At 37.6% G+C, this 25022-nt stretch overlaps 1 protein-coding gene across 8 annotated transcripts in view; it reads left to right on the top strand.

The window, feature by feature from the left end:
- Positions 1-13108: 13108 nt before the first annotated feature.
- Positions 13109-25022, top strand: part of Zc3hc1 (zinc finger C3HC-type containing 1) — a 31927-nt gene continuing 20013 nt past the window's right edge. For 2 of the 8 annotated variants that reach the window (XM_078040528.1, XM_078040527.1), the window contains exons 1-5: positions 15298-15481; positions 17516-17646; positions 20032-20097; positions 23704-23838; positions 24366-24449. In XM_078040528.1, coding sequence (XP_077896654.1) covers positions 15336-15481; positions 17516-17646; positions 20032-20097; positions 23704-23838; positions 24366-24449 — 562 coding nt within the window. In that variant the 5' untranslated portion in view covers positions 15298-15335. Of the gene's footprint in view, positions 13220-15286; positions 15482-16450; positions 17205-17515; positions 17647-20031; positions 20098-23687; positions 23839-24328; positions 24450-25022 lie in introns of those variants that run through there. The other 6 variants (XM_078040533.1, XM_078040531.1, XM_078040534.1 and 3 more) reach the window with 6 other exon arrangements.

Genomic DNA, 25022 nt, shown 5'->3' with positions numbered 1-25022 from the left:
TCCTCCTGTGTCAGACTTCCTGGCCAAGCCTCTGGGATTACAGGCATGCATCACCACGCTGGGCCTGGGCTTTTCTTTGTTGGAAGGCATCTCATTACTGCTTTTATCTCATTGCTAGTTATTGGTCTGTTTAGATTTTGTATGTACTCTTGATTCAGTTTTGACAGATCATATTTGATTAGAAATGTACACATTTTTCTAAGTTTTCCAGTTTATTGGAGTGTAAATTTTCAAAATTTACACTAATGATCCACTGGATTTCTGTGATGTCTGTGGTGATTTCTCCTTTTTCATATATAATTTTATTAATTTGGGTTTTTTTCTCTTTTTCTTTTGGTTAGATTGATTAAGAGCCTATCAATCTTGTTTATCTTTTCAAAAAACCAACTCTGTTTCATTAATCCTTTGTATTTTTTTATTCTAAATTTCATTGAGTTTGACTTTGATCTTAATTATTTCCTTCCTTCTACTGGTTTTAGAATTGGTTTGTTCTTCTTTTTCAAGGGCCTTGAGATGTATATTTAGGTTGTTTATTTGGAATCTTTCTGATTTTCTTATGTAGTCACTCATAGCTATAAAATTTCCTCTTAGAGCTGCCTCTTAAAGTGTCCCAGAGGTTCTGATATGTTGTATTCTCATTTGAGTTTAAGAATATTTAAATTTCTTTTATCATTCATTCATCATTCAGAAGTGTATTTTTCAATTTCTATGTATTTATTCAGTTTTTGTAGGTTTTTGTCACGTTGATTTCTAATTTCTCAACATTAGGATCTGATAAGATGTAAGGAATTATACAAACTTTTTTATATTTGCTAAGAGCTGATTTGTGGTTATGTTAACAATAATCCTTATCTTTTAGAGATATATCCTGAAATATACATGGATGAAATTATATGTCAATCATTTGCTTTGAAATAATACAAAACCCAGTAATTCCACTCCTATGTAAATCTCTAAGAGAAATTAATTTTTTTAAAAAAAGAGAGAGAGAGAGAGAATTTTTTTAATATTTATTTTTTAGTTTTTGGTGGACACAACATCTTTGTTTGTATGTGGTACTGAGGATTGAACCCAGGCCGCACGCATGCCAGGCGAGCACGCTACTGCTTGAGCCACATCCCCAGCCCTCTAAGAGAAATTAAAACATATTTACATACAAAAATATGTACAGCCAGGCACAGTGGCCCACGTCTGTAATCCCAGCAGCTTGGGAGACTAAGACAGGAGGGTCACGAGTTCAAAACCAGTATCAGCAAAGGCGAAGCACTAAGCAACTCAGTGAGATCCTGTCTCTAAATAAAATATAAAACAGGGTTGGGAATCTGACTCAGCGGTCGAGTGCCCCTGAGAGTTCAATCCCCAGTACCAAAAAGTCCCATTAGGGTATGGCCTTCCTTTTGGGATGGGTCTTTTCTTCTCCCATCTTAAAAAAAAAAAAAAAATTAAAAGGGCTAGAGATGTGTCATGGTTGAGCACCCCTGGGTTAAATCCCTAGTACCAAAAAATGAAAAGGGGGGAAATTTTATGGCATAAGAATTATATCTCAAGAACAAAATCATAAATGACACAGATGTGAGAAGTGGATGAAGAATTAGATGAAACACCATCAGCCTAAACTGAAGCCAGGTGATGAGTACACGAGGATTCATTGCACTGTTCTGCCTAGTTTATATATGTTAGAAAATCTTTCTAATGAAAACAGCAAGAGGGGAAAGAATGTACAAAAAGTAAGACCATCAATGTGGTTTGGATGTGAGTTGTCCCCAAAAGCTCATGTTTGAGACAATGCAAGAATTTTCAGAGGTGAAAAGATTAGGTTAAGAGGTATAACCTAATCAATGGGTTAATCTTCTGATAGGGATTAACTGGGCAATAACTATAGGCAGGTAACTATGTGGCTGGAGGAGGTGGGTCCCTGGGGGTGTGCCTTTGAGATTTTATAGTTTGGAGTTCATTCTCTCTCACTCTTTCCCTCCCTCCCTCCCTCCCTCCCTCCTTCCTGGTTTCAAGTCCTAACCTGCTTTCCTCCACCAAGCTCTTCTGTCATGATGTTTTATTTCACCTTTAACCCAGAATATTGAGTTGGGTGACCATAGCCTGAATCTCTGAAACCATGAGCTAAAATAAGCTTTCCCCTTCTGCATGGTTCTTGTCAGGTCCTTTGGTCACAGAAACCAATGCAAAAGCTGAATAAAACAATCATACTTGCTTAGTATGCCCAAAACCCTGGGTTTCAACCCCAGCAAGTAACAACAATAACAGATAATAAATAAAATTTTTAAAAAGAACCAGTCAACTGCAAATCATCAGATATATTTATGTATGTATATACATGAAATCAAATTTAGACTATAGAAACAAAATGAATAATTTATTCTTAAAACTTTGAATCATTTGGAGGCTGAGGCAGGAGAATGGAGGGTTCAAAAGCAGCCTCAGCAACTTAGAGAGGCCTTAAGCATCTTGGCAAGACCCTGTCTCCAAATAAAAATATAAAGGGCTGGAGATGTGGTCAGTGATTAAGTACCCCTGGGTTCAATTTCTAGTACAAACACACACACACACACACACACTAAATAAATGAATTATTAAATTATTTTAAAATTCTTCGAAATGGTTATGACTATAGATTCTTTAGTGTGGAAAGGTGGGTACACATTGATAGCTATGACATGATTTGTAGAGGAGTCTTCAAAATAAGGACATACCAGGTAATATGTGCTAATAGAACACAGTAAGTACATGATATCACCTATGAAGTAATCTTGTCAAAAATATTTACTTGAATCTAATCAAGGTTCAAGCTCTAATGTTCAATTTATAAAAATTTCATGAGACAAAGGAAGAAGTTAAATGAATAGGAAACAACTGAACAAATTCATAAGAACAATCTCCAAAATTATCTAGCTTGATCTCATCAACAAGTCAATTTCACAAGAAACAAAATGAAATAAAACAAAGATGAAATGGGAAGGGGATAACTTCCAATGAAATAATAGATTTAGGCAGTAGTAATCAATGTCTACTAGCATAGCAAAAACCAATTATCACACAGTACTACCTGCTGATAGAAGTATGCACAATGATCTGTCTATAAAGTAGTCTGATCAAAAACATGAATCAGAATAAAATAAAACCTTTAGCTCTACCTTCAAGTTTACAGTAAATAAAGGTTTAGAGAAGGGCTGGGGATGGTTTAAGTGGTACAGCCTGTGCTTAGCAATCATAAATCCTTGGGTTCAACCTCAAGCACCAAAAGCAAAAACAAAAATGGAACAAAAAAAGTTAAAAGAGCCCTGGAATGATGGCACACTCTCATAATCCCATAATCCCAGCCATTTGGGAGGCTGAGGCAAGAAGACTTCAAATTCAAGGTCAGCTTCAGCAATTTAGTGAAAGTCTGTCTCCAAAAAAAAAAAAAAGGAGGGTCCCAGGGGTGTAGTTTAGAGAGTGCCCCAGGTTCAATTCCCAGTACCAAAAAGAAAGAGAGAGAGAGACATGGGGGGTATAACCTGCAAGACATACATTATAGGAATTTCTATAATCTATTTTCTATTATGTCATTTTGCAAGGAAAAGAAAGAGGAAATGAGAATCTACAGAATAATAGAGTTTTAAGAGACATTATTAACCAAATGCAATGTTTGCATATTAATTAGAACAAACCAACTAGTTTTTTTTTAATCACCCATTATAAAGGAAATACATACTAATAAGTTATTTCCACAGAAAGTAGCCTTGTTTAACTGAGAAAAGATCTGACAGATCATCCCAGCAGAAAATCCTAATTTGCCAGTTTAAATCCTAAAATGTCTGTCTCACAGAACAACCAGATACACACCTCAGTAGAAACAGAAGGTAAAGTAATGCTGTTCTGTGAAATGTCTCTTCTTCTCGTGCGAATCCATAAACTGCCACCAACTAGTTTTTTAAATGGGAAAATTTAATTGAATATTGGATAAGAGGAATCATTACTCTTTTTAGGTTTTGTATAAAAGAGTTCTTATCTTTTAGAGAAGCACAATGAGATATTTATAGGTTAAAAAAAAAAACACTATGATGTCTAAAATGTGCTTAAAAATAATCAGGGACAGGATTGGTGGAGGACTTTGGAGGCAAGGTGAGGGTACAGACTAAACAGGATGACAGTCAGAAGAGGTAGCCCACCCCATGATCCTAGTGACCCAAGAGGCTGACACAGGAGGAGCAAAAGTTCAAGGCCCACCCCAGCAATTTACCAAGACCCTGTCTCAAAATAAAAATATAAAAATATAAAGGGATGGAGATGGAACTCATTGGTAGAGCAGCCCTAGGTTCTGTCCCCATTAACACACACACACACACAAAGGGTCTGGGGTTGTGGCTCAGCGGTAGAGCGCTTGCCTGGTATGTGTGAGGCCCTGTGTTCGAATCTCAGCACCACATAAATAAATAAAATAAAGGTCCATCAACAACTTTAAAAAAATCATTCTAAAAAAAAACAAAGATATCTGTGAGTTGATGCTTAATGTAGCTAGGTGATGGTTATTCCACGTTCATTTTCTCTTTTTGTGTGTATTTGAATTTTTTCCTCATAAAAAAAGGTTTAGGGGGCTGAGGATGTGGCTCAAGGGGCTAGTGCACTCGCCTGGCATGAGTGGGGCGCTGGGTTCCATCCTCAGCACCACATACAAATAAAAAAAATAAAGATGTTGTGTCCACTGAAAACTAAAAAATAAATATTAAAAAGTTCTCTCTCTCTCTCTCTCTCTCTTAAAAAAAAAAAAGGTTTAGTTCTTAAAAGAACAAATTCTAGATTGCACTAATGTGGACTTGGCTGAAAATGACATGTCACTATTGGTTCCTTGCTTATAACAAATGAGCCACACACTGGTGTGGGGTATCGATGCAGAAGGAGGCTGCACAGGGAGGGGGGAGACTCTCCCTTCCATTCGATTTTGTTGTGATCCTAAAACTGTTCTGAAAAAAGAAAGAGTATCTTAATTTAAAGGGGAAAAAAATGTGGGATTTGGGGGATGGGTGTAAAAGGAACCTGGAAGATCTTGAAAAATCTTACCCACAGATATTCAAGTTGGACGGCCGTGCTCTGGAGGACAAGGTGGGTGTTTTAGTCAGGTGTTCCACCACTGTAACCAAAAAGACCTGACAAGAACAGTTTCAGGAGAAAAAGTTTATGTGGGGACTCGCTGTTTCAGAAGCCTCCGTTCATCCATGGTCAACTCCGTTGCTCTGTGCGAGAGAGCTCCACTCAACAAGGATACCTCAAAGGCACCCCAGTGACCCCCTTGTTCCAACCACCCCTATCTACCTACAATTACCACCTAGTCGATCCCTATAAGGGAATTAATGCACTCATTAGGTTAAACTCTCATAACCTAATCATTTCACATCTAAATTTTCTTGCATTTTTCACACACGAGTTTTTGGGGGACTCCTAATACTTAAACCATAACAATGGACTATAGCACCTTTCAATGTCCCTCTCCTGATGCTTAGGCAGGTATTTGATCAATATTGGAGTAAGTAATGACTATGTTTAGCAAAGTTTTACATGTCCACAAGCTGGAAAACTTGAGCCCTGTTTAAGAAAAGGATCTGAAATTTTTAATTGAACCCAGGGGCACTTAACCACTGAGCCACATCCCCACCCCTTTTTTCTTTCTTTCTTTCTTTTTTTTTTTTTTAATACTCTTTCTTGAGACAGGGTCTCAGTAAGTTGCTGAGGCTGGCTTTGAACTTGTGATCCTCCTGCCTCAGCCTCCTGAGCGGCTGGGATTACAGGCATGCACCACTAGGTCGGGTTACTTCCATATGTTTTTACATATACCTCTGGACAGAAAGAACTAAATTTGTCTTTCTAAAAAAAAGACATATAATTATACATATTTATGAGATATGATGTGATAATTCAATACACATATATAATTTATTTTTTTAATATTTATTTTTAAGTTTTAGGTGGACACAATATCTTTATTTTACATTTATGTAGTGCTGAGGATCGAACCCAATGCCTCGTGCATGCTAGGGGAGCACTCTACCACTGGGCCACAAATTCAATCGCCACATATACAATTTATAATAATCAGATCAAATAAAATAGCTATTTTATTCTTAAATACTTAACCATTTCTTTGTGTAGGGGTGTTTCAAACTCCTCTCTTCCATTCTAGATCTTTATAAAATAGTTAATAAATTGTTGCAAACTGTAGTCAGCCAACTGTGTCATAAACATTAGAACTTATTTTTCCTATCAAATAGTATTTTGAGCTGGGGATATGGCTCTGTGGTAGAATGCTTGCCTCACATGCGTGAGTCCCTGGGTTTGATCCCTAGAACTCCAAAATGAAATGAATAAATATTTCCGGACCAATTATCTGACCTCCCTCCATCCTCCTCCTCCAAATTTGACTTTGAGGTTTTTGGGGAAAGAGCTTGGGCATTGCTACATAAAGGTAAAACCACGATTTCGTTCTGGATGGGGAAGGAGTTAAATAATTCTGCTTAAGATGACATTGGAAAGGTAAGTCTCATCAAGGAGCTTTGATTGAATCCTAATGGAGCGCGAAGCCATTGCAGGCTTTAGAAAGAAAGATTTATGTTTTCAAAGATCATTTAAGCTCAATAAATTGGTTGAGAATTTATATGGGAGTCTCTCCATTGCCATGGGTGGGGGGTGCCTGTAGGCAACAACCTCAAGAATAAAAGCTCCATTCCCAAATATCTCCCAAGTGACACGATGTGTGAATGAAACTAAAGACTGGAATTCCTGCTTAGACTATGATTTAAATGCAGTACAGTTCTAATACTAAGTAAGTCCCATGGTTTTATAACCATCAATTATAAAGATAATTCTCAGGTCTGAGGATGTGACTCAGTAGTAGAATATTTGCCTAGCATGCTTGGTACCCTGGGTTCAATTCCTAGAACTGCAAAAATAAACAAAAAAGAAACAAACAAAAGCAATGTTTTCATAAGGGTGCTTTGTAACTGAAAAACAAAAACAGAACTGATTTTTTAAAAGCTATTTAAAATAATTTTTTTTAACTTGGCATCATCACTTTAGGTATTACAAGCTAATAAAAAGAGGAGGATGGCTACCATGTAGCATTTAAATAGGCTCCCATGTCAAATGAAACCAGCATGACATTACAGCAGACTGTCCAAGAGTAAGTTTCACAGTGTCCTAATGTTTCAAGTAAAAAGCCAGTGCTTGAAAACAAAACTGATTTTTAATTTATGAGAATGAGACTTTTGAGTATTTACTTCCTTCCTTCAGCAATCCTAAAAGAAAGTTCTAGATTTAAAAAAGGACATTTTTAAAATATCTTCAATAATTGAACTTGAAGCCCAGATATTATTTCCAGTTCCCAGTTTCAGCAATAATTGGTTTAGATACTTATTTAATGCAGATTTCAATAACACTGACTTAACTACAATGGGATCAAGACAATTTGATTAAAACACCAAGTCACATTTCAATAAATTGACCTTAGAAGATTGCTCCCTGGAAAAATTTTGTGAACTATTAAGTTCAATTATCTTTAAAAAATAAATAAAGCCTTGAAGTAAAAAGCTTTTAAATTAGTCATCTAGGAGAAATGAAATAAGATACATAATGTTTTAATAATCCCCATATTAGCCAATAGCGGTATGGGTGTCTGAGTCCATTTTCTGTTGTCATAAATGAATAACGCAGACTGAGTAACTTATAAGAATTGAGGTTTAGTTATGTATAACTAAAAATAACAACAACAACAAAAAGAAACAGAATTGAGGTTTATTTAGCTCATAGTTCTGAAGGCTGGGAAGTTCAAGGTCATGGCCTGGCCTCTGGTGAGGGCCTTCTTGTTGCATCATAACATGATAGGGATGCATGATGAACACAGACAGCAAACAGGCCAGCTCAGGTCTCTCTTCCTCTTCTTACAAAGCCATTAATGCCACCAAGTTCACCCTCCATTACCTCCCTTGATGCTAATTGCCTGCCTAAAGCCCCACATCCAAATATCATTAACATATGAGTTTGGAGTTTCCAACACATGAACCTTGTGGGGGGTACATATTTCAACCATAGCATTGGGTAACTCTACTGTGTCTTTAAATTAAATTTTAATTTTAAAAATAATAAATGCAGGGCTTGGGATGTGGCTCAGTGGCAAAGCGATTACATACCATGCATGAGGCCCTGTGTTCAATCCCCAGCATTGAAAAAAAAAAAAGCATCTTTATTATAAATATTCTTCAATAAATAAAAGAAAATATAGAAAAAGTTAAACTCTCTCTTTCACTCTCCCCACAATATTACTCTCCTTTCCCAAATCCTGTTAATAGTTTGATGTCTATCCTTCCAGATTTTTTTTCATGTATTTACATATGCGTGTGTAAATCAATGCAGGTATTCAATTTTTATTTATCACATTAAGGGGATTGTACAGAATGTGCTAAGCAACTCAGTGAGACCCTGTCTCTAATAAAATACAAAATAGGGCTAGGGGTGTGGCTCAGTAGTTCAGTGTCCTTGAGTTTAATCCCTGGTCCCCCCCACCCCCCCCAAAAAAAAAAGGGAGAAAGAAAGAAAGAAAACAAAGGCTCTGTTTCCCCCCCCCCACTTTATACCAAAATCAACAGAGACTTCTGTGATATCAAAAAGTATAGGGGCTGAGGTTGTGACTCAGCGGTAGAGCACTCAGCTGGTGGAGGCCGTGGGTTCGATCCTCAGCACCACATAAAAATAAATAAAGATATTGTGTCCAACTACAAATAAAAAATAAATATTAAAAAAAAAGTATAGTGAGTCAGTTAAGGTGGCACAGATCTGTAATCCCAGCTACTCGGGAGACTGAGGCAGTAGGATTGAAGGTTTGAGACCAGGCTGGACAAGTTAGTGAAACCCTATCTCAAAATTTTTAAAAATGAAAATTAAAAATAAAGTATGGGGCTGGAGTTGTGGCTCACTGGTAGAGCACCTGCCTGGCATGTGTGAAGCCCTGAGTTAGAGCCTCAGCACCTCATATAAATAAGCAAATTAATTAAATAATTAATTTAAAGATCCATTTACAACTAAAAAAATTTTAAAAAAATAAAGTATGGGGCTGGGGTTTTGACTGAGTGGTAGAGTGCTTGCTTCACATGTGTGACATGCTGGATTCAATTCTCAGCATCACATGTAAATAAATGAATAAAATAAGGTCCATGGACAGCTAAAATAAATAAATAAATAAAGTATGGGGGATGTGGCTCAGTGGGGAAGTACCTCTGAGTTAAATCCCCTGTACTGCAAAAATGAAAAAACAAAGCCTAAACTTCACTTGATAACAAGAAAAGTTTTTTTTTTTTTCGCCTAAAGCTGCTTTCCTGCACCTTTTGTAAAAAAGGATAGCGTGAAACTCAGTTCCTTTTCTTGCCTTTTCTTTCCTTTTTTTAATTTTAGTGTCCATGTTACTCAAAGGATCATGTTTTTTTCCTAGCCAATGTAACTTTGGAGTACATAGGACTTGAAATGAGGACAAAAAGAACCAAAAGTTCATATTTTTCCATTTGTAGCACTTGTAACTTTTTGAATTCTACCACTGATTAGAATCTAAGCTCCTTGCCTGTCCTCAGCACCTGGAACTCTACCTGGCACATAGTAGGTATTCAATAAATATTTTCCATATTAATAAGTAAACAATTAATAAGTGCTAATTTAGGCCAGGGTAGTTTCTTCCCAACTCTGATCACACTCCCATTGTCTTGTATGTATGGGACCTGCTCTGAATTAAAATTATTTGAGTTTTTTGTCTTACTTCCATAATCAAGCATTTTTTCTGACCCTCTATACCATGACCACTCCCACCCTCCACCTTTGTTGATTAATGAACCACCCACTACTTTACAAACTATTCTGAAGCAGGGATTCTGTGGTTCAGTAAAGTTTGTTAAATAGAAGGGAACCTTGAGCAAGAAGGAAAGGACAGTGAGAAGATATCACCCTGTGTGCTCTGAAGATTCCTGCACTCTCTCTGAAGCACAGAAATACAGAGAATTATGTACAAAGAGAAAGAATTCTCTCCCCTACTTCTCAACTTCCCAAGCTCTGCTTATACAACAACCGCAGAGAAAAGGATCAGACAGAGCATCTTCAGGCGCAGTTTTCTTGATATCTGTAAAGGGGTGATGCTATGTCTGAGGACAAGCAGGTCTTCCCCATGGAGTGTTTCAGGTAAATCAGAATGCTTCACAAATGTTCTGAGGGGATTGTGTGGGAACAAGAAGATGGAATCTAGCACCCTGTAAACTCCCAAAAACTGTAGTAGAATGGGCTGTACACCTATTTTCTAGACTTCTTCCTACCATGGAATCTTCCTACCATGGTTAGTGGTTGGAGATAATTGTAATAATTAAAACACACACACAAGGCTGAAATGTAACTCAGTGGCAAAGCTTATGCCTCACATTTGCAAAGCCCTGGGTTTGATCCCCAGTTCCAAAAAAGAAAAAAGACAAAGCAAACCCACACACACACAGACACACACACACATACACACACACACACACACACACACACACACACACACACACAGCCTGAGGGCCTACTAAATTTTCAGGCTGGGAAAAAGTGCTGGGGCTATAAACAGGAATGATAATCTGGCCCAGAGATGCACACCTGCAATCCTGGGACTCAGGTGGCTGAGACAGGAGGATCACAAGTTCCAGGCCAGCCTCAGCAACTTAGGAAAACTCCAAAATACAAAGAATTGAAGATGGACCTCAGTGATAAAGAACCTCTGGGTTTAATCCCCAGTACCAGTACCAAAAAAGAAAAAAAAAAAAAAAAACAAAGGCATAGAGTGCTTCCCTAGAGCATGCTCAAGACCCCCGGGTTCAATCACCAGTGTGAATTTAACAAACAAACAATAACAACAAAACCAAGAGAGCTTCAGGGAAATTGAAAGGGTATTCAAGAGAATGTAATTTTAACCTGATTTATTTTATTTCGCTTTTTATTACAATACTGTCAAACGTATTCTATAGAAGAAAGAATAATATGATGAACCCCATAACTCTATCACACAAATCCAACTGTTGAAAACATTTTGCAATCTTTTATCATCTATTCTTTCCTGTTTTCTTTCTTTCTTTCTTTCTTTCGGTGAATTTCAAAGCAAATCCCACACATCATACCAGTTCACCCATAAATACTTTATGATTAAAAAGACTTTTAAAAACCATAACCACTTAGCAAGACATGTGTCAAGCCAGGTGCAGTGGCACATGCCTATAATCCCAGTGGCTTGGGAGGCAGAGGCAGGAGGACTGTGAATTCAAAATCAACCTCAGCAGCTTAGTGAGGCCCTAAGCAACTCAGTGAGACCCTGTCTCTAAATAAAATACAAAACAGGGCTGGGCATGTAGCTCAGTGGTTAAGTGCCCCTGGGTTCAATCCCCAGTATCACAAGCATACAAACAAAAAACATAAGCACAACACCATTTTCAAGTACAAGAAAATCAACAGTAATTCCTTAATAGTCTATGAACTAATCCTCAGCAGATGTTCATATTTTGCAAAGATGCAATGACAATATTTAATAATGAATTTAAGATGGCTAAGGAGAGAAGAAACAGGAGTGGTGTTGGAGTTAGGAGCAGTGGAAAGATAGTTAGATCAATAGGTTGCAGGTCCTGAAGGATGGGAAACATTGTTGGAGTCAGGAGCCCATTAAAGTGAGCTGGGAGAGTAGAGGAAATCCCACTTTCCTCTTTGACCATTGTTCAGTCACATCAGTCTTCCAAACTAAAGTGTTGGAAGATTCTGTTTTAATTTCTTCTCTGCAATCTCATTTATCTCAGCTCTGAGCTTGATTCTCTCAGAAGAAACTGCAAACCAAATTAGGTCTTCCTGTTATACCCTAGGTGGGTCTTCTTTGGAGCATTTATAATCACAATTTTTAAACTGTAGGAAGGATCCAGGCACAGTGGCGCATGCCTGTACTCCCAGCCACTTGGGAGGCTGAGGCAGAAGGATCTTGAGTTCAAAGCTAGCCTCAGCAATTTATCCCTAAGCAACTCAGAGAGACCCTGTTCCTAAATAAAATCCAAAAAAGGCTGGGGATGTGGCTCAGTGGTTAAGCACCCCTGGGTTCAATGCCTGGTACTAAAAACAAAACACCTGGTAGGAGGGGTCCAGGAATATAGGTCAGTAATAGAGAACTAGTGTGAATCCCTGGGTAACAATCCTGAGCACTGCACTGCAAAACAAACAAACAACGACAATAACAAAAACTGTAGAAAAAATACTTGTTTGGTGTCTAACTCCACTAAAACTGTCATTGCTGTGTTTAGTGCAGTGTCAACAGGATATGTTCAATAAATATGTTAGACAAAGAAGGGAGTGTGCAATAGCGTCAAATGCCACATATTTCTATAACCACCTGCAACATGATTTCTTTCTTTCCTTTTTTTCTTTTTTTTTGTACCAGGGATTGAACCCAAGAGTGCTTACCCATTGAGCCACATCCCCAGCCCTCTTTGCTTTTTATATTGAGACAGGGCCTCAGGGCCTTGCTAAATTGCTGAGGCTGGCATTGAACTTGCAATCCAACTGCCTCAGCCTCCTGAGTTGCTGGGACTACAAGTGAGTGCCACCACGCCCCGCCCACAACGTGTTTTCTAAGATTACCATATTTCACCTCATAATCGTGGTCATCCAGTTTTTTCAGTCCAATTTTTTTTTTTTTTTGTACCGGGGATTGAACTCAGGGGCACTCGACCACTGAGCCACATCTCCAGCCCTTTTTTGTATTTTGTATTTAGAGGCCGAGTCTCACTGAGTTGCTTAGCACCTCGCTTTTGCTGAGGCTGCCTTTGAACTCACGATTCTCCTGTCTTAGCCTCCCGATCCCCTGGGATTACAGGCCCGCGCCACCGCGCCCGGCGTGGTTGATAACTTTTTATTGCATTATCGTCGCACGGTATAATTCAGTTCATCGCGCCGCTTAAAAGGTAAACGGAGCACCAGGGTCTTCACCAGTGGCCTACGGGAATGTGCATTTGTCTTCGCTGGCGCTGCCAGCTTTCAACCTAGAATTCTCAGCGCATGCGCTGTGTCCGTGCATTGCCAAGAGAGTCGACTAGCGCGGGTTGTTTAGAGCGCTGCTGTACCGAAGGTACTGTCACTCAACCCAACCGAGGGCTGTGGGTGCAAGGGCAGCGCGCCCAGGAAGCTGCCAGCAGACGGGGTATGTATGGTTCAAGGTGCATCTTCCTGTGATATAAACTTCACTGCCTCTTGCGATACTTCAATGTGCAAAGCATTTCTTGCTGGTTGTGGGTAAATATGAAAACTATTGTGCGGGCTTCAAGCTGAAAGTGATTAAGTTGGCTGAACAGCATGGAAACAGCTGCATGCAGAGAATTATCGGTGAATGAAAAGTTGGTTAGAGGGCTGGGGTTGTGGCTCAGTGGAAGAGCACTTGCCTAGCATGTGTGAGGCACTGGGTTGGATTCACAGCACCACATAAAAATATATGAATAAAATAAAAATCCACTGATGTTTAAAAAAATTCAAAAAAACAAAGAGAAAGGTTGGTTGGAGACTGGCGGAAACTAAAAGACTAGCTGAAAACCACAAATCTTTCTAGATGCAAGGTTCGAGGTCCTAACAGGGGCAAGTTTCTACAAATTGATGAAGTGTTTGTATACATCAACAAAATGTGTAACCATAACTGCAGTGTATTGTACGAAATGTTGCAAGAGGGAGCCTGCAAAAACAACATTCTTAAAACTCAGTTTTAGGCGAGTCAAAACTCAGTTTAAGACGAGTCGAGGCTGGGTTATGAGACTGATGCAAAGATGCAATCTATCTATCTGTGCGAAGGAGCCGCTAGGATCAGAGTGCGCCACCACGCCTGGCCAACATATGACCCAAATTGCTTGCTGATTACAGTGAAAAATTGTAGCCCTGCAGAATCTTCAGAGACAGATTAAGTTTTGTAAATTCATATTTTGCAACACTAGTAAGTTTTCTCAATTGTAATATTTCAACTATAATACAAATCAATAACAACTAATGTGTTAACTTTTTTCTTTTCTTTTCCAAACCAGAAAAATATTCACTATCCGGGAGTGGTGGCGCACACCTATGATCACAATGGCTCAGGAGGCTGAGGCAGGAGGATCACAAGTTCAAAGGCAGCCTTAGCAAAAGCAAGGTGCTAAGTAACTCAGTGAGACCCTGTCTCTAAATAAAATACAAAATGGGGCCTGAGATGTGTTAAAGTGCCCCTGAGTTCAATCGCAGGTACATAAATAAATAAATAAATAAACAAACAAATAAATAAATTACTAAACTGTTAGGAAGAAATGATGCTCATTGATTTGGACTATTCAGTTTAATGTATATTTACAAGTATTCTGTGCATCCTAATCCTGCTCTAAAGACAGTTTAATAATAAGTGATGTTTTATTATTTTTACTTTGTTTTTGTGATACAAGAGACTGAAGCTAGGGCCTTCCTTGCACATGCTAGGCAAACACACCACCACTGTTACACCCCTAGCCCTGTAATAAATTATTATTATTATTTTTTTGTACCAGGTATTGAACCCAGGGGCACTTAACCACTGAGCCACATTCCCAGCCCTTTTTTTATGTGTTTTATTCAGACAGGGTCTCGCTGAGTTGTTTAGGGCCTCACTAAGTTGCTGATGGTAGCTTTGAATTCGTGATCCACCTGCCTCAGCCTCTTGAGCTGCTGGGATTACAGAGTGCGTCACCACGCCTGCCCAATAAACGATTTATTTTATTTTTTATATTTTATTTTTGTCTTTGTTTTGTTTTTTTCTTTGTTTATTTTTATGTGATGCTGAGGATCAAACCCAGGGCCTCTTGCATGCTAGGCAAGGGCTCTACCGCTGAGTCACAACCCCAGCCCGCAATAAATTATTTTAAAGTAATATCAGCACAATTTTTTTCCTAAAAAAAAACAAAAACAAAAACAACAACAAAAAAAACCCTTCATATAATTCTCGTACCCCGCTTTTTTGCTTAAAAAAGGCATATAATCTGCGATGATTATTCGGTGAAATACGGTACATTGAGTCCCTTGTCCCCGCTGAAAGCTCTAAAGATTCTTTACCAACCTAAATATTCTGATTAAAAAAGAACCGATCAACCTAAGTTTGGTCTTAAACAATGCGACCATCCTTAAAGCCTCTTCCTAAGAGCACCAGGAAGGGGCGGGTCCTGCGATTAGACTTGCGTGCGAGATTGCTTCAAGAGGCGGATCTTAACCCCTCAGAACGGAAGTTCCTGAGCCTTCAAATCCGCGGGGAAGCAACTTTGTAACGGACCAACATGGCGGCGTCCAGTGAGGAGCAGGCGTTTGCTTCAGGGGTTGAAAAAAACTGGGGTACAGTAGTCCGTTCCCCAGAGGGGACCCCTCAGAAAGTCCGGCAGCTGATAGATGAGGGGATTGCCCCAGAAGAGGGAAGCGCAGAAGCGTGAGTTCTAGAGTCAAACCTGGCTCAGGCACTGGGAGAATGGAGATGGCTTGGGGAAGATAGCCCTGGAGCAGGGGCGGATTGTATTGAGGTCTCCTCGATTGGCGACTTGGTCAGTAGGGATGAACAGTTATTGGGACCAGGAGACTGAGACGGCTGAGATAGGTCGACTTAGATCTTCTCAGGATGTACCTGATTTCGCACCACGGGAGGAATTTTGCCATAAATTGTTCTTGGAAGGAAATATAAAAAGAACCGTTAGTTAAGCTCACAAACTTCTTTTAGTTGGGGTTCTTAGTCTTTTTTTTTTTTTTGTGTGTGTGTGTGTGTGTGTGTGCCGTAGGCCATTTGACAGTATGGAGATATGTTTTTAAAGTGCTTAAAGCAAATAGGGGATTATAAATGAAACCCGTTATGTTGGAATGTAGTTATCAAGACAGTAAAAGAAATTGTTATGCATAAGGTGCGTTTTTTTTTATTAGAGTTAAATGTTATCTGTAAGTATGTCTACTATCAAACGGTTCTGAAGTAGTAAAGAACATCAACTGTATTTCGAATTATAGCCAAGAACCATAATGTGAGAAAATTGTTTTCATTGGTGACAATAGTTATTGTTCTTGGTGACAGATTTGTAAGTACTGCTTATACTGCGGGTTTTTGTTGTTGTTTTATTCTTCTCTCATAACTGAAGAAAATGTTGAATCTCAAAGGTTAGTGAACTCAGTGCCGTTTTATTCCCAACTTTATGGACGTTTTGAATTTTGTCCAAGAGGGGCTCGGAGTCTTTGAGGAAGATTAAAAAAAAATTGCTTCTTTGAAGCTGTGATTGTTACTATAACCCAATTTTTATTAAAATGATACTTGTCTCAGCAATTCCAACAGGGACCTCTACTCCCAGGCACCCTTGAAATGGCTTTCATTGAAAATAAACATTGCCTGGCTTTTTTTTTTCCCCCTCTCTGTAAAATTTTTTCATGAAGTCTCTTAAAGATCCTTACTTTGATTTGAATTGTTTAATTGGTTATTTTTGGAATGGAGCCATCTTCAAAAGAGTCTATTCAGATAGCAATATCAGAGTTACTTTTTCTCCTATTATAACATTGCATTTCAGATTGTATGGTGAATACCTGAGGACTTCAGTTCTTATTTTGTGATTACTAAAATTGTGCCAGGTACTGTTGGAGAACAGTGAGTGAGCTAGGAGAATAGCTTGTTGGTATTAGCAGAGTACTGTAGAGGTGGAAATTGACTGAAAATTAGATATGGCTAAACTGTAAAGAATTGTCGATGCTAAGTTAAAGAATTTGGAATCTGTTTAGTAAATGTTATAAAATGATTTGAAAAAAAAATATTGACACCAGGAATTGAACCCAGGGGTGCTTAACCACTGAGCTACATCCCCAAACATATTTATTTATTTAGTATATATATTTATTTGTTCTAATTAGTTATACATGACAATGCATTTTGACACATCATACATAGATAGAGTATAAATTCTCATTTATTTGGTTGTACATGATGTGGAGTTACATAGGTTATGTGATCATGTACGCACATAGGGTATTAATGTCCCATTCATTCTATTATCATTCCTACCTCCATGTCCTCTCCTCTCCCTGTTTATTTTTTATTTTGAGACTATGTTGCTGAGGCTGACTTTGAACTTGCAATCCTGCTGCTTCAGCCTCCCCAGCTACTGGATTTGCAGGCTTGAAAAATAGTAAGCAGAGGAATAACATTTCTGAAATTATTATTTTTTTTTGAAAGCTTAAAATTCAGTGTTGGGCGGGGCTGGGGTTGTGGCTGAGTGGTAGAGTACTTGCCTAATATGCATGAAGCACTGAGTTCTATCCTCAATATCACATAAAAATAAAATAAAGATATTTTGTCCACCTAAAACTAAAAAAATAAATATTAAAAAAATCCAGTGTTGGTATGATTTATGGTGATTTTCAGAGAAGCTAGATATGAAACATTTAAGTAGAGTGGTACCATGAAAAGATTACCAACAATTCTATCACTTTGTTTTAGGAGGGATACATCTGCCACATTCCAGTCAGTTAATGGATCACCCCAAGCAGAACAACTTCCATTGGAATCTACAAGCAAAGAAGCCTTCTTTAGCAGAGTAGAAACATTTTCTATATCCTTTTTCAGTACATGTAAGTTGTGCTTTCTACCTGTTCCTGAAATTTTTATTCCTTCAGGCCATTACATCACTTACTCTGATATTTTAACTTGGTAAGAACTTTTATAGGAAAGTTAACATCATAATGTATTATCAATCAAAAGGAATATTTGAGATTATCTGACCTCCTCTTTTTACAGAAGAAAAATTAAAGACCTGAGAAAAGGAAGAATAATAACTAATACTTCTATAGTGTGTTTTCTATAAATTACTACATTTGCTCTTCATTTTAAGCCTTTGAAAATAAGTATTATGATTACGATTATTATACATTTTACAAAGGAGGAAGCAGTCATAACAATAGGTTATATGACTTGTCCAAAACAGCCTTCTAGCAAATGGCAGAGCCAAGACTATAGTTTAATTTTTAAAAAATATTTATTTTTCAGTTGTAGTTGGACACTATACCTTTATTTTATTTATCTATTTATTTTTAGGTGTTGCTGAGGATCAAACTCAGGGGCTCGCACATGCTAAGTGAGCGCTCTACCGCTGAGCCACAACCCCAGTCCTTATAGTTTAATTTCTTAAAGACTGTCCTACTCCATTATCTCTTTCTAGATTTTCTTTTGTGTGTTAGTCCTCTGTTGTTACATTAAAAATTGCTTTAAAACTTAGTGGCTTTGGGCTGAGGTTGTGGCTCAGTGGTGGAGCACTTGCCTAGCACATGTAAGGCACTGGGTTCAATCCTTAGCACCATAGCAAAATAAATAAATAAAGGTATTGTGTCCATCTACAACCAGTGGCTTAAAACAACAAACATTATCTCACAACTTTTGTGGATTCAGAATCTAGGCAAGACTTAGTTGAGTCTCTGGCTCAGTTTCTTACTAAGAGTGCAATCAAGGTCACCTGAGTACAGTCATCTCAAAGCTAAGCTAGGAAACGATCCACTTCTACCCTTTCTCATGATCGTTAGCAGGGTTCATATTCTCGTGGCTATTGGACCAAGCCTTCAGTTTTGTGCTGCCTGTCAACCAGAGATGACCTCTTGATTTCTTGCTGTGCAGTCCTCTCAGTAGAAACAGTTCATGACTTGGCAGCTGGTTTCCATCAGAATGAGTAAGCAGGGGAGCAAAATGGAAACTATACTCATTTTTGTAAATTCATCTAAGAAATGGATGCTCTGTCTCTATTAACTGGTGGTAACTCTGCAGGAATCATAGACAGAAGGTGGAAGAAATGGTGGTCCACTCCAAGTACACCTTTTTTGATGACTTTGTCACCCCATATGCAAGGACCAAAAGGCCCAGCTGCTATTTTTTAGAATTTTTATTTTTGTAGTTTTAAAATAGTTAATTTTGTCTCTAAATTTCCATGGGGGATTGGTTCTGTGGCCCCCTTGGATACCAAAATTCAGTGAAGCTTAAAATCCTAATAAAATGGCACAGTATTTGCATATAACCTATGCAACTTTAAGTCATCTAAGTACTATGTAAAATAATTGTTATACTTTATTGGGTAGGGAATAATGACTAGAGAAAGGGTTGTACATGTTCAATAGAAATGCCTTTTCTTTTTTTTTTTTTTTAGTACTGGGGATTGAACCTAGGGGCACTTTACCATTGAGCTGCATCCTCAACTCCCTTTTAAATTGAGACAGGTTCTCACTAAGTTGCCGAGGCTGGCATCAAACTTGAAATCTTCCTGCTTCACCCTGCCAAGTAGCTGGGATTACAGGCATTTACCACTTCACAAATGCCATTTATGTATGTATGTATGTACTGGGTGTTAAATCCAGGGGGACTTAACCACTGAGCGACATTCCCAGGCTTTAAAGTTTTTTTTAAATATGGACACAATATCTTTATTTATTTGATTTATTTATTATGTGGTGCTGAGGATAGAACCCAGTGCCTCACATATGCCAGGTAAGCACTCTGCTGCTGAGCTATATCCCCCACCCCCTTTTTCATTTTTTATTTTGAGACAGGGTCTTACTGAGTTGCTGAGGCTGGCCTCAAACTTATGATCCTCCTGCCTCAGTCTCCTGAGTCACTGGGATTACAAGCATGAGCTAGTGTGCTCAGTTTAGATGCCATGTTTGTAAAAAAGAATTTTTTTTTTTTAATACCAGGGATTGAACTCAGGAGCACTCAACCACTGAGCCCTATTTTTGTATTCTATTTAGAGACAAGGTCTCGCTGAGTTGCTTAGCGCCTCACTTTTGCCATCCTTCTACCTCAGCCTCCTAGCCCCTGGGATTACAGGCATATGCCACTGCACCTGGCTAAAAAAGAATGTTTTTGATTCTATATGGATATAGACCTTGAGAATACTAGGGGCTGACTATACAGACTTAGAAAAAGTTTGCAGAGGTTATAAAGAATATATATTTTTTTTAATATTTATTTTTTAGTTTTCGGCAGACACAACATCTTTGTATGTGGTGCTGAGGATCGAACCCGGGCCGCACACATGCCAGGTGAGCGCGCTACCGTTTGAGCCACATCCCTAGCCCATAAAGAATATTTTTTTAAAAACAATTTTTTATGCCAGGCATGGTGGCACACATCTGTAATCCCAGTGGTGGGGGAGGCTGGGACAGAAGGATCAAGAGTTCAAAGCCAGCCTCAGGGGCTGGGGTTATAGCTCAGTGGTACAGCTCTTCCCTAGCACTTGTGAGGCTGAGTTCAATCCTCAACACCACATAGAAATAAATGAATAAAATAAAGATATTGTGTCCATCTACAACTAAAAATAAAAAATGCAACAGCAAGGCGCTTAGCAACTCAGTGAGACCCTGTCTCTAAATAAAATACAAAAAAGGTCTGGGGATGTGGTTCAGTGGTTGAGTTCCTCTGAGTTCAGTCCATGGTACCAAAAAAATTTTTTTTTTCTAGTTGTTTGCAAATAATTTCTTAAAGTGATGCCTCATTTACTCCCAAATAATTCCTACAAACAAGGACTTTTTCCTACATAACCAGAATGTAACAATCAAAAGCAGGAAATTGACATTAAGTTACTACCATGTAATCCTTACACCACAAGTTTATTTGATTTTTTTTTCCTTTGAGATAGGGTCTCCTGAATTGCCCAGGCTGGCCTTGAACTTTGGATCCTTCTGCCTCAACCTCCTGCATTGCTGGGAATATAGGTGTGCAGTGACCACACCTAGCATCCCAATTTTTATTTGTTTAAGTCAATTGTACTAATAATGTTTTTTCGTAGCAAAAGGATCCAGTTGAGAATCACACATTGCTTTAAGTTGTTGTTAGTCTCCTTTAACCTGGAACATTTCCAGTTTTTCCTTGAATTTCCTGATTTTGATACTTTTGAAAGCATTTGTCTGAGATTTCTTTATGGTTTATATTGAATTATGTACAAGAGTCATGAAGTGATGGTACATTCTCATTGCATCCTGTCATGTGGCACACAATGAAGATTTATCCCTTTAGGTGGTGATCACTTTGATTAAAAGAGTGTTATACTTTTTCATTGTAAAATAATGAATTAAAAAATGTTTCATGGGGAGGTTCTCTGAAATTATATAAATACCCATTCCTCATCAAACTTTTTATTTGGACTCATGGTTTCTTTTTTTTACTCAGTAGGTTTTATATATATATAACAATCAGTATATATTTTGATGCTCTAATTGTCTTGTGTTTAGTCAGTGGAATCCTCTTCAGAATGGCTTTTGTGTCTTTTGACATGTCCTCTGTAATTGTTTGATCTCCTTATTGCTTTCTGGGATAAGAAATAATTTAAAAATTTTTTTCCTGTAGTGCTGAGAATCAAATCCAGAGCTTTGCACATGCTAGCCAAACATTCTACCACTGAAAACAACATTTTTTTGCTATTATTTTTGGTGATACTAGAGATCAAAGCCAGGAATGCTTTACCACTGAGCCAAATCTCCAACCCTTTTTAAAAATTTTGAGATATGGTCTTGCTAAATTGTTGAGAGTTGGGTCAAAATTGGAATGAATCTTCCTGCCTCATCCTAGCTACACAATGAATTCTCTCTCTTGGTGCTTGGTTTCAGCATCTTGACATGGACCGTCCATCTTTATGGACACCCTTTTCACCCCAATTGGGTTCAGCTACCTGGTACTGAGCTGCCTTTTTACATACTGGACCACACATCTTCCTTATTTCTTACCTGTTGTTTTAAGATGAAGTTGCTCAGGAAAGGGAAGGTATTTTAAATAATTTTTTATAGTTGTTTATTGCATTCAATTCTGATTTTGATGCAGTACTTAGATCTATTTCTTTTTTGTCCTCATAGACTATAAATTGATTACCATTTTCTTCTTTTTTTAAATAATTTAACTTTTTTTATTTTATTTTGTTTTTACATGGTGCTGAGAATCAAACCCAGGGCCTCACTTATGCTAGGCAAGCACTTTACCACTGAGCAACAAACCCAGTCCTTGATCACCATTTTCGATATAATAATCAGTTAATCAAGTTAAATGATTCTATAACTAGGATAATCCCAGTTCCTTTAATATTTATATTTAAATTCTGTTTTTCTAGTCTTCATTTATTCTTTTGCTGATATTAAAATGTTTTCAAATGTCCATATCATGCTAGGCATGGTGGTGCATGCCCATAATACCAGCTACTAAGAAAACTGAAGTAAGAAGAGGCTGAGCACTGTGGTATATGCCTGTGATCCCAGTGATTTTGGAGGCTGAGGCAAGAGAATCATAAGTTCAAAGTCAATCTCAGCAACTTAGTGAGACCCCGCTAATAACAAATTTAAAAGGGCTGGGGTTATAACTCAGTGGTAAGGTGCCTCTGGGTTCAATCCCCAGCACCAAAAAAAAAATAAAAAGAAGAAGAAGAAAAAGTTCAAGACCAGTGTCAGTAACGTAGCAAGACCCTACCTGAGGGGGGGAAAAATTCTTATAAAACTATAGAACTCTCCTGCCTCACATTTTATGTTTTATCATTTATTTATTTATTTTTTCCAGGTGCTTTATAAAATAAGGGCTGTCAAGGTTGGCGATATAGCTTAGTTGGTAGAGTGCCTGCCTTGCATGTATAAGGCCCTGGGTTCAATTCCTAGCACCACAAAAAAATAAATAAATAAAATAGAATAAAATAAGGACTGTCTAGAAAGGATCTATAAAAGTGAGTGTTGAATAATAAGGATCAATAAATGTTTAAGGACTTAACATATGCTTGTTTGTTTAACACATGTACTCTGAATAAAATGGACTTGATAACCCTCAAATCATATATGCTCACACAATATATAACAATTAAATTTTGGGGGGATAATAATAATAATAACTATTATTATTTTACCACTTTTATTCTTTGGAAAGTAAAGGTGGATGTGCCACAATTGGAAGACATAGACAAGTTGCAGAAGATATTTTTGCCTTTTTGACTTTGCTCATCCCTTATTGCATAAACAGGTCTTAATGCTTTCACTAGTGTTTTTAAGTATCCAATATTTCAGATAAAAATGAAAATGAATGGCTTCTATATTACACCCCACAACCAATAATAAAAGAAACCTTTTTTTTTTTTTTTTTTTTAAGATATGGTCTTGGCTATGTTTGTTTAGGACAGTCTCATCCTCCTAAGTAGTTAGGATTATAGGTAAGCTATAAAACCTTTGAATCATATAAAATACAGAAGCTTCTGGGCTGGGGATTTGGCTCAAGCGGTAGCGCACTTGCCTGGCATGCGTGCGGCCCGGGTTCGATCCTCAGCACCACATACCAACAAAGATGTTGTGTCCACCGAGAATTAAAAAATAAATATTAAAAATTCTCTCTCTCTCTCTCTCTGTCCTCTCTCACTCTCTCTTTAAAAAGAAAAAATACAGAAGCTTCCTACAGAAAAAATTAGGAACTTTTTCCCCCCTTTGCTTATTACTCAGATGACCTTCATTCTGCAAAGCATGTATCTGCTTTAAAAATGGTCTTTACCATTTGTATTACTGCTTTTCTCCTTAATTTGATGTGTTTATTCTTATATGAATTAAGAATGAGTTTTACTTCTGATTTATTCACGTTAATATACTTGCAGTGTTGTTTTTCTTAACATGAATACTCTTTGAAATGGGCAGGGAAGCCCCCTGAGCTGTCTCCACTCGTCTGTGCAAAATATGGTTGGGTCACAGTTGAGTGTGATATGCTCAAGTGTTCCAGCTGTCAAGCTTTTCTCTGTGCCAGTTTACAGCCAGCTTTTGATTTTGACAGATGTAAGTATAAAACACGGATTATGTTTTCCTCTACTTTTAAAGATACACTAGCTTTTCTCTGGGTGTGTCTGGGGGGGTCACTTTGAGCAAAGAATATATTTCACCATATATAATAAGGTGAATTTGCAGTTGCCTTCATCCTAATTGTTAGCTTCATTCATTACTTTTTTAAAAAATTAAGCTACCTAGAGTGGACTTGAATCTTGAATTCATGTATTCTAGGTAGCTGATGGCAGTCTGTTTACTTTTTGATTTGAAAATTTATACTTTTAGACAAAGTACTTTCTGAAGTCTCACACTTTGGAATGCCCAGCCTTGTAAGTTAAATGATATATCTTATTTGTTGATTTTAGGATAACAGTTTAGAGCTTTTTCATGGAAAAAGATGAAATATTTCTACTATTTTTGTGTATTTTTAAATTATCTTAATTGTTTCTATTTGTAGTTGTATTTGTACTCTTTAAGGCTTTTGGTTTTTGAATCTATACAGTGTTTTTTTAAGGCATTGCTACCTGTGTGGATTTCAGATAAGGAACGATGTGCTGAGCTGAAGAAATCCTTGTGTACTGCCCATGAGAAGTTCTGTTTTTGGCCAGACAGCCCCTCTCCAGGTACTTATTTCTGAGAATTCTCATTTATTATATCTTCTGGGTCATTGCATTTCTAGTGTTGACCTTTTGTGTGTTTGTATGTGTGTGTGTGTGTGAGAGAGAGAGAGAGAGAGAGAAAGAAAGAAACTTAATCTTTCTTTTTCTTCTATTTGTGCTTTTCAAGAACTTGCATTCATTTGTTTTTTAATTTTTAATTTTTTAAAATACATGGCAGGGCTGGGAATGTGGCTCAGGTGGTAGCGCGCTCCTCTTGCATGCATGCGGCCCGGGTTCGATCCTCAGCACCACATACCAACAAAGATGTTGTGTCCGCCGAGAACTAAGAAATAAATATTAAAAATTCTCTCTCTCTCTCTCTCTCTCTCTCTCTCTCTCTCTCTCTCTCTCTCCTCTTTAAAAAATAAAAATAAAATAAAAAAAAATAAAATACATAACAGTGGAATGCATTATAATCCTTATTACACATATAGAGCACAATTTTTCATATCTCTATTTATAATAAAGTATGTTCATGTCAATTTATGCCATTATACATGTACTTTTTTTGCGTTATAATTCTTAATACACATATAT

Source organism: Ictidomys tridecemlineatus, chromosome 2 (assembly GCF_052094955.1).
Source record: "Ictidomys tridecemlineatus isolate mIctTri1 chromosome 2, mIctTri1.hap1, whole genome shotgun sequence".
NCBI classification, from domain to species: domain Eukaryota; kingdom Metazoa; phylum Chordata; class Mammalia; order Rodentia; family Sciuridae; genus Ictidomys; species Ictidomys tridecemlineatus.
This window is presented reverse-complemented; position numbering and strand designations above follow the sequence as displayed.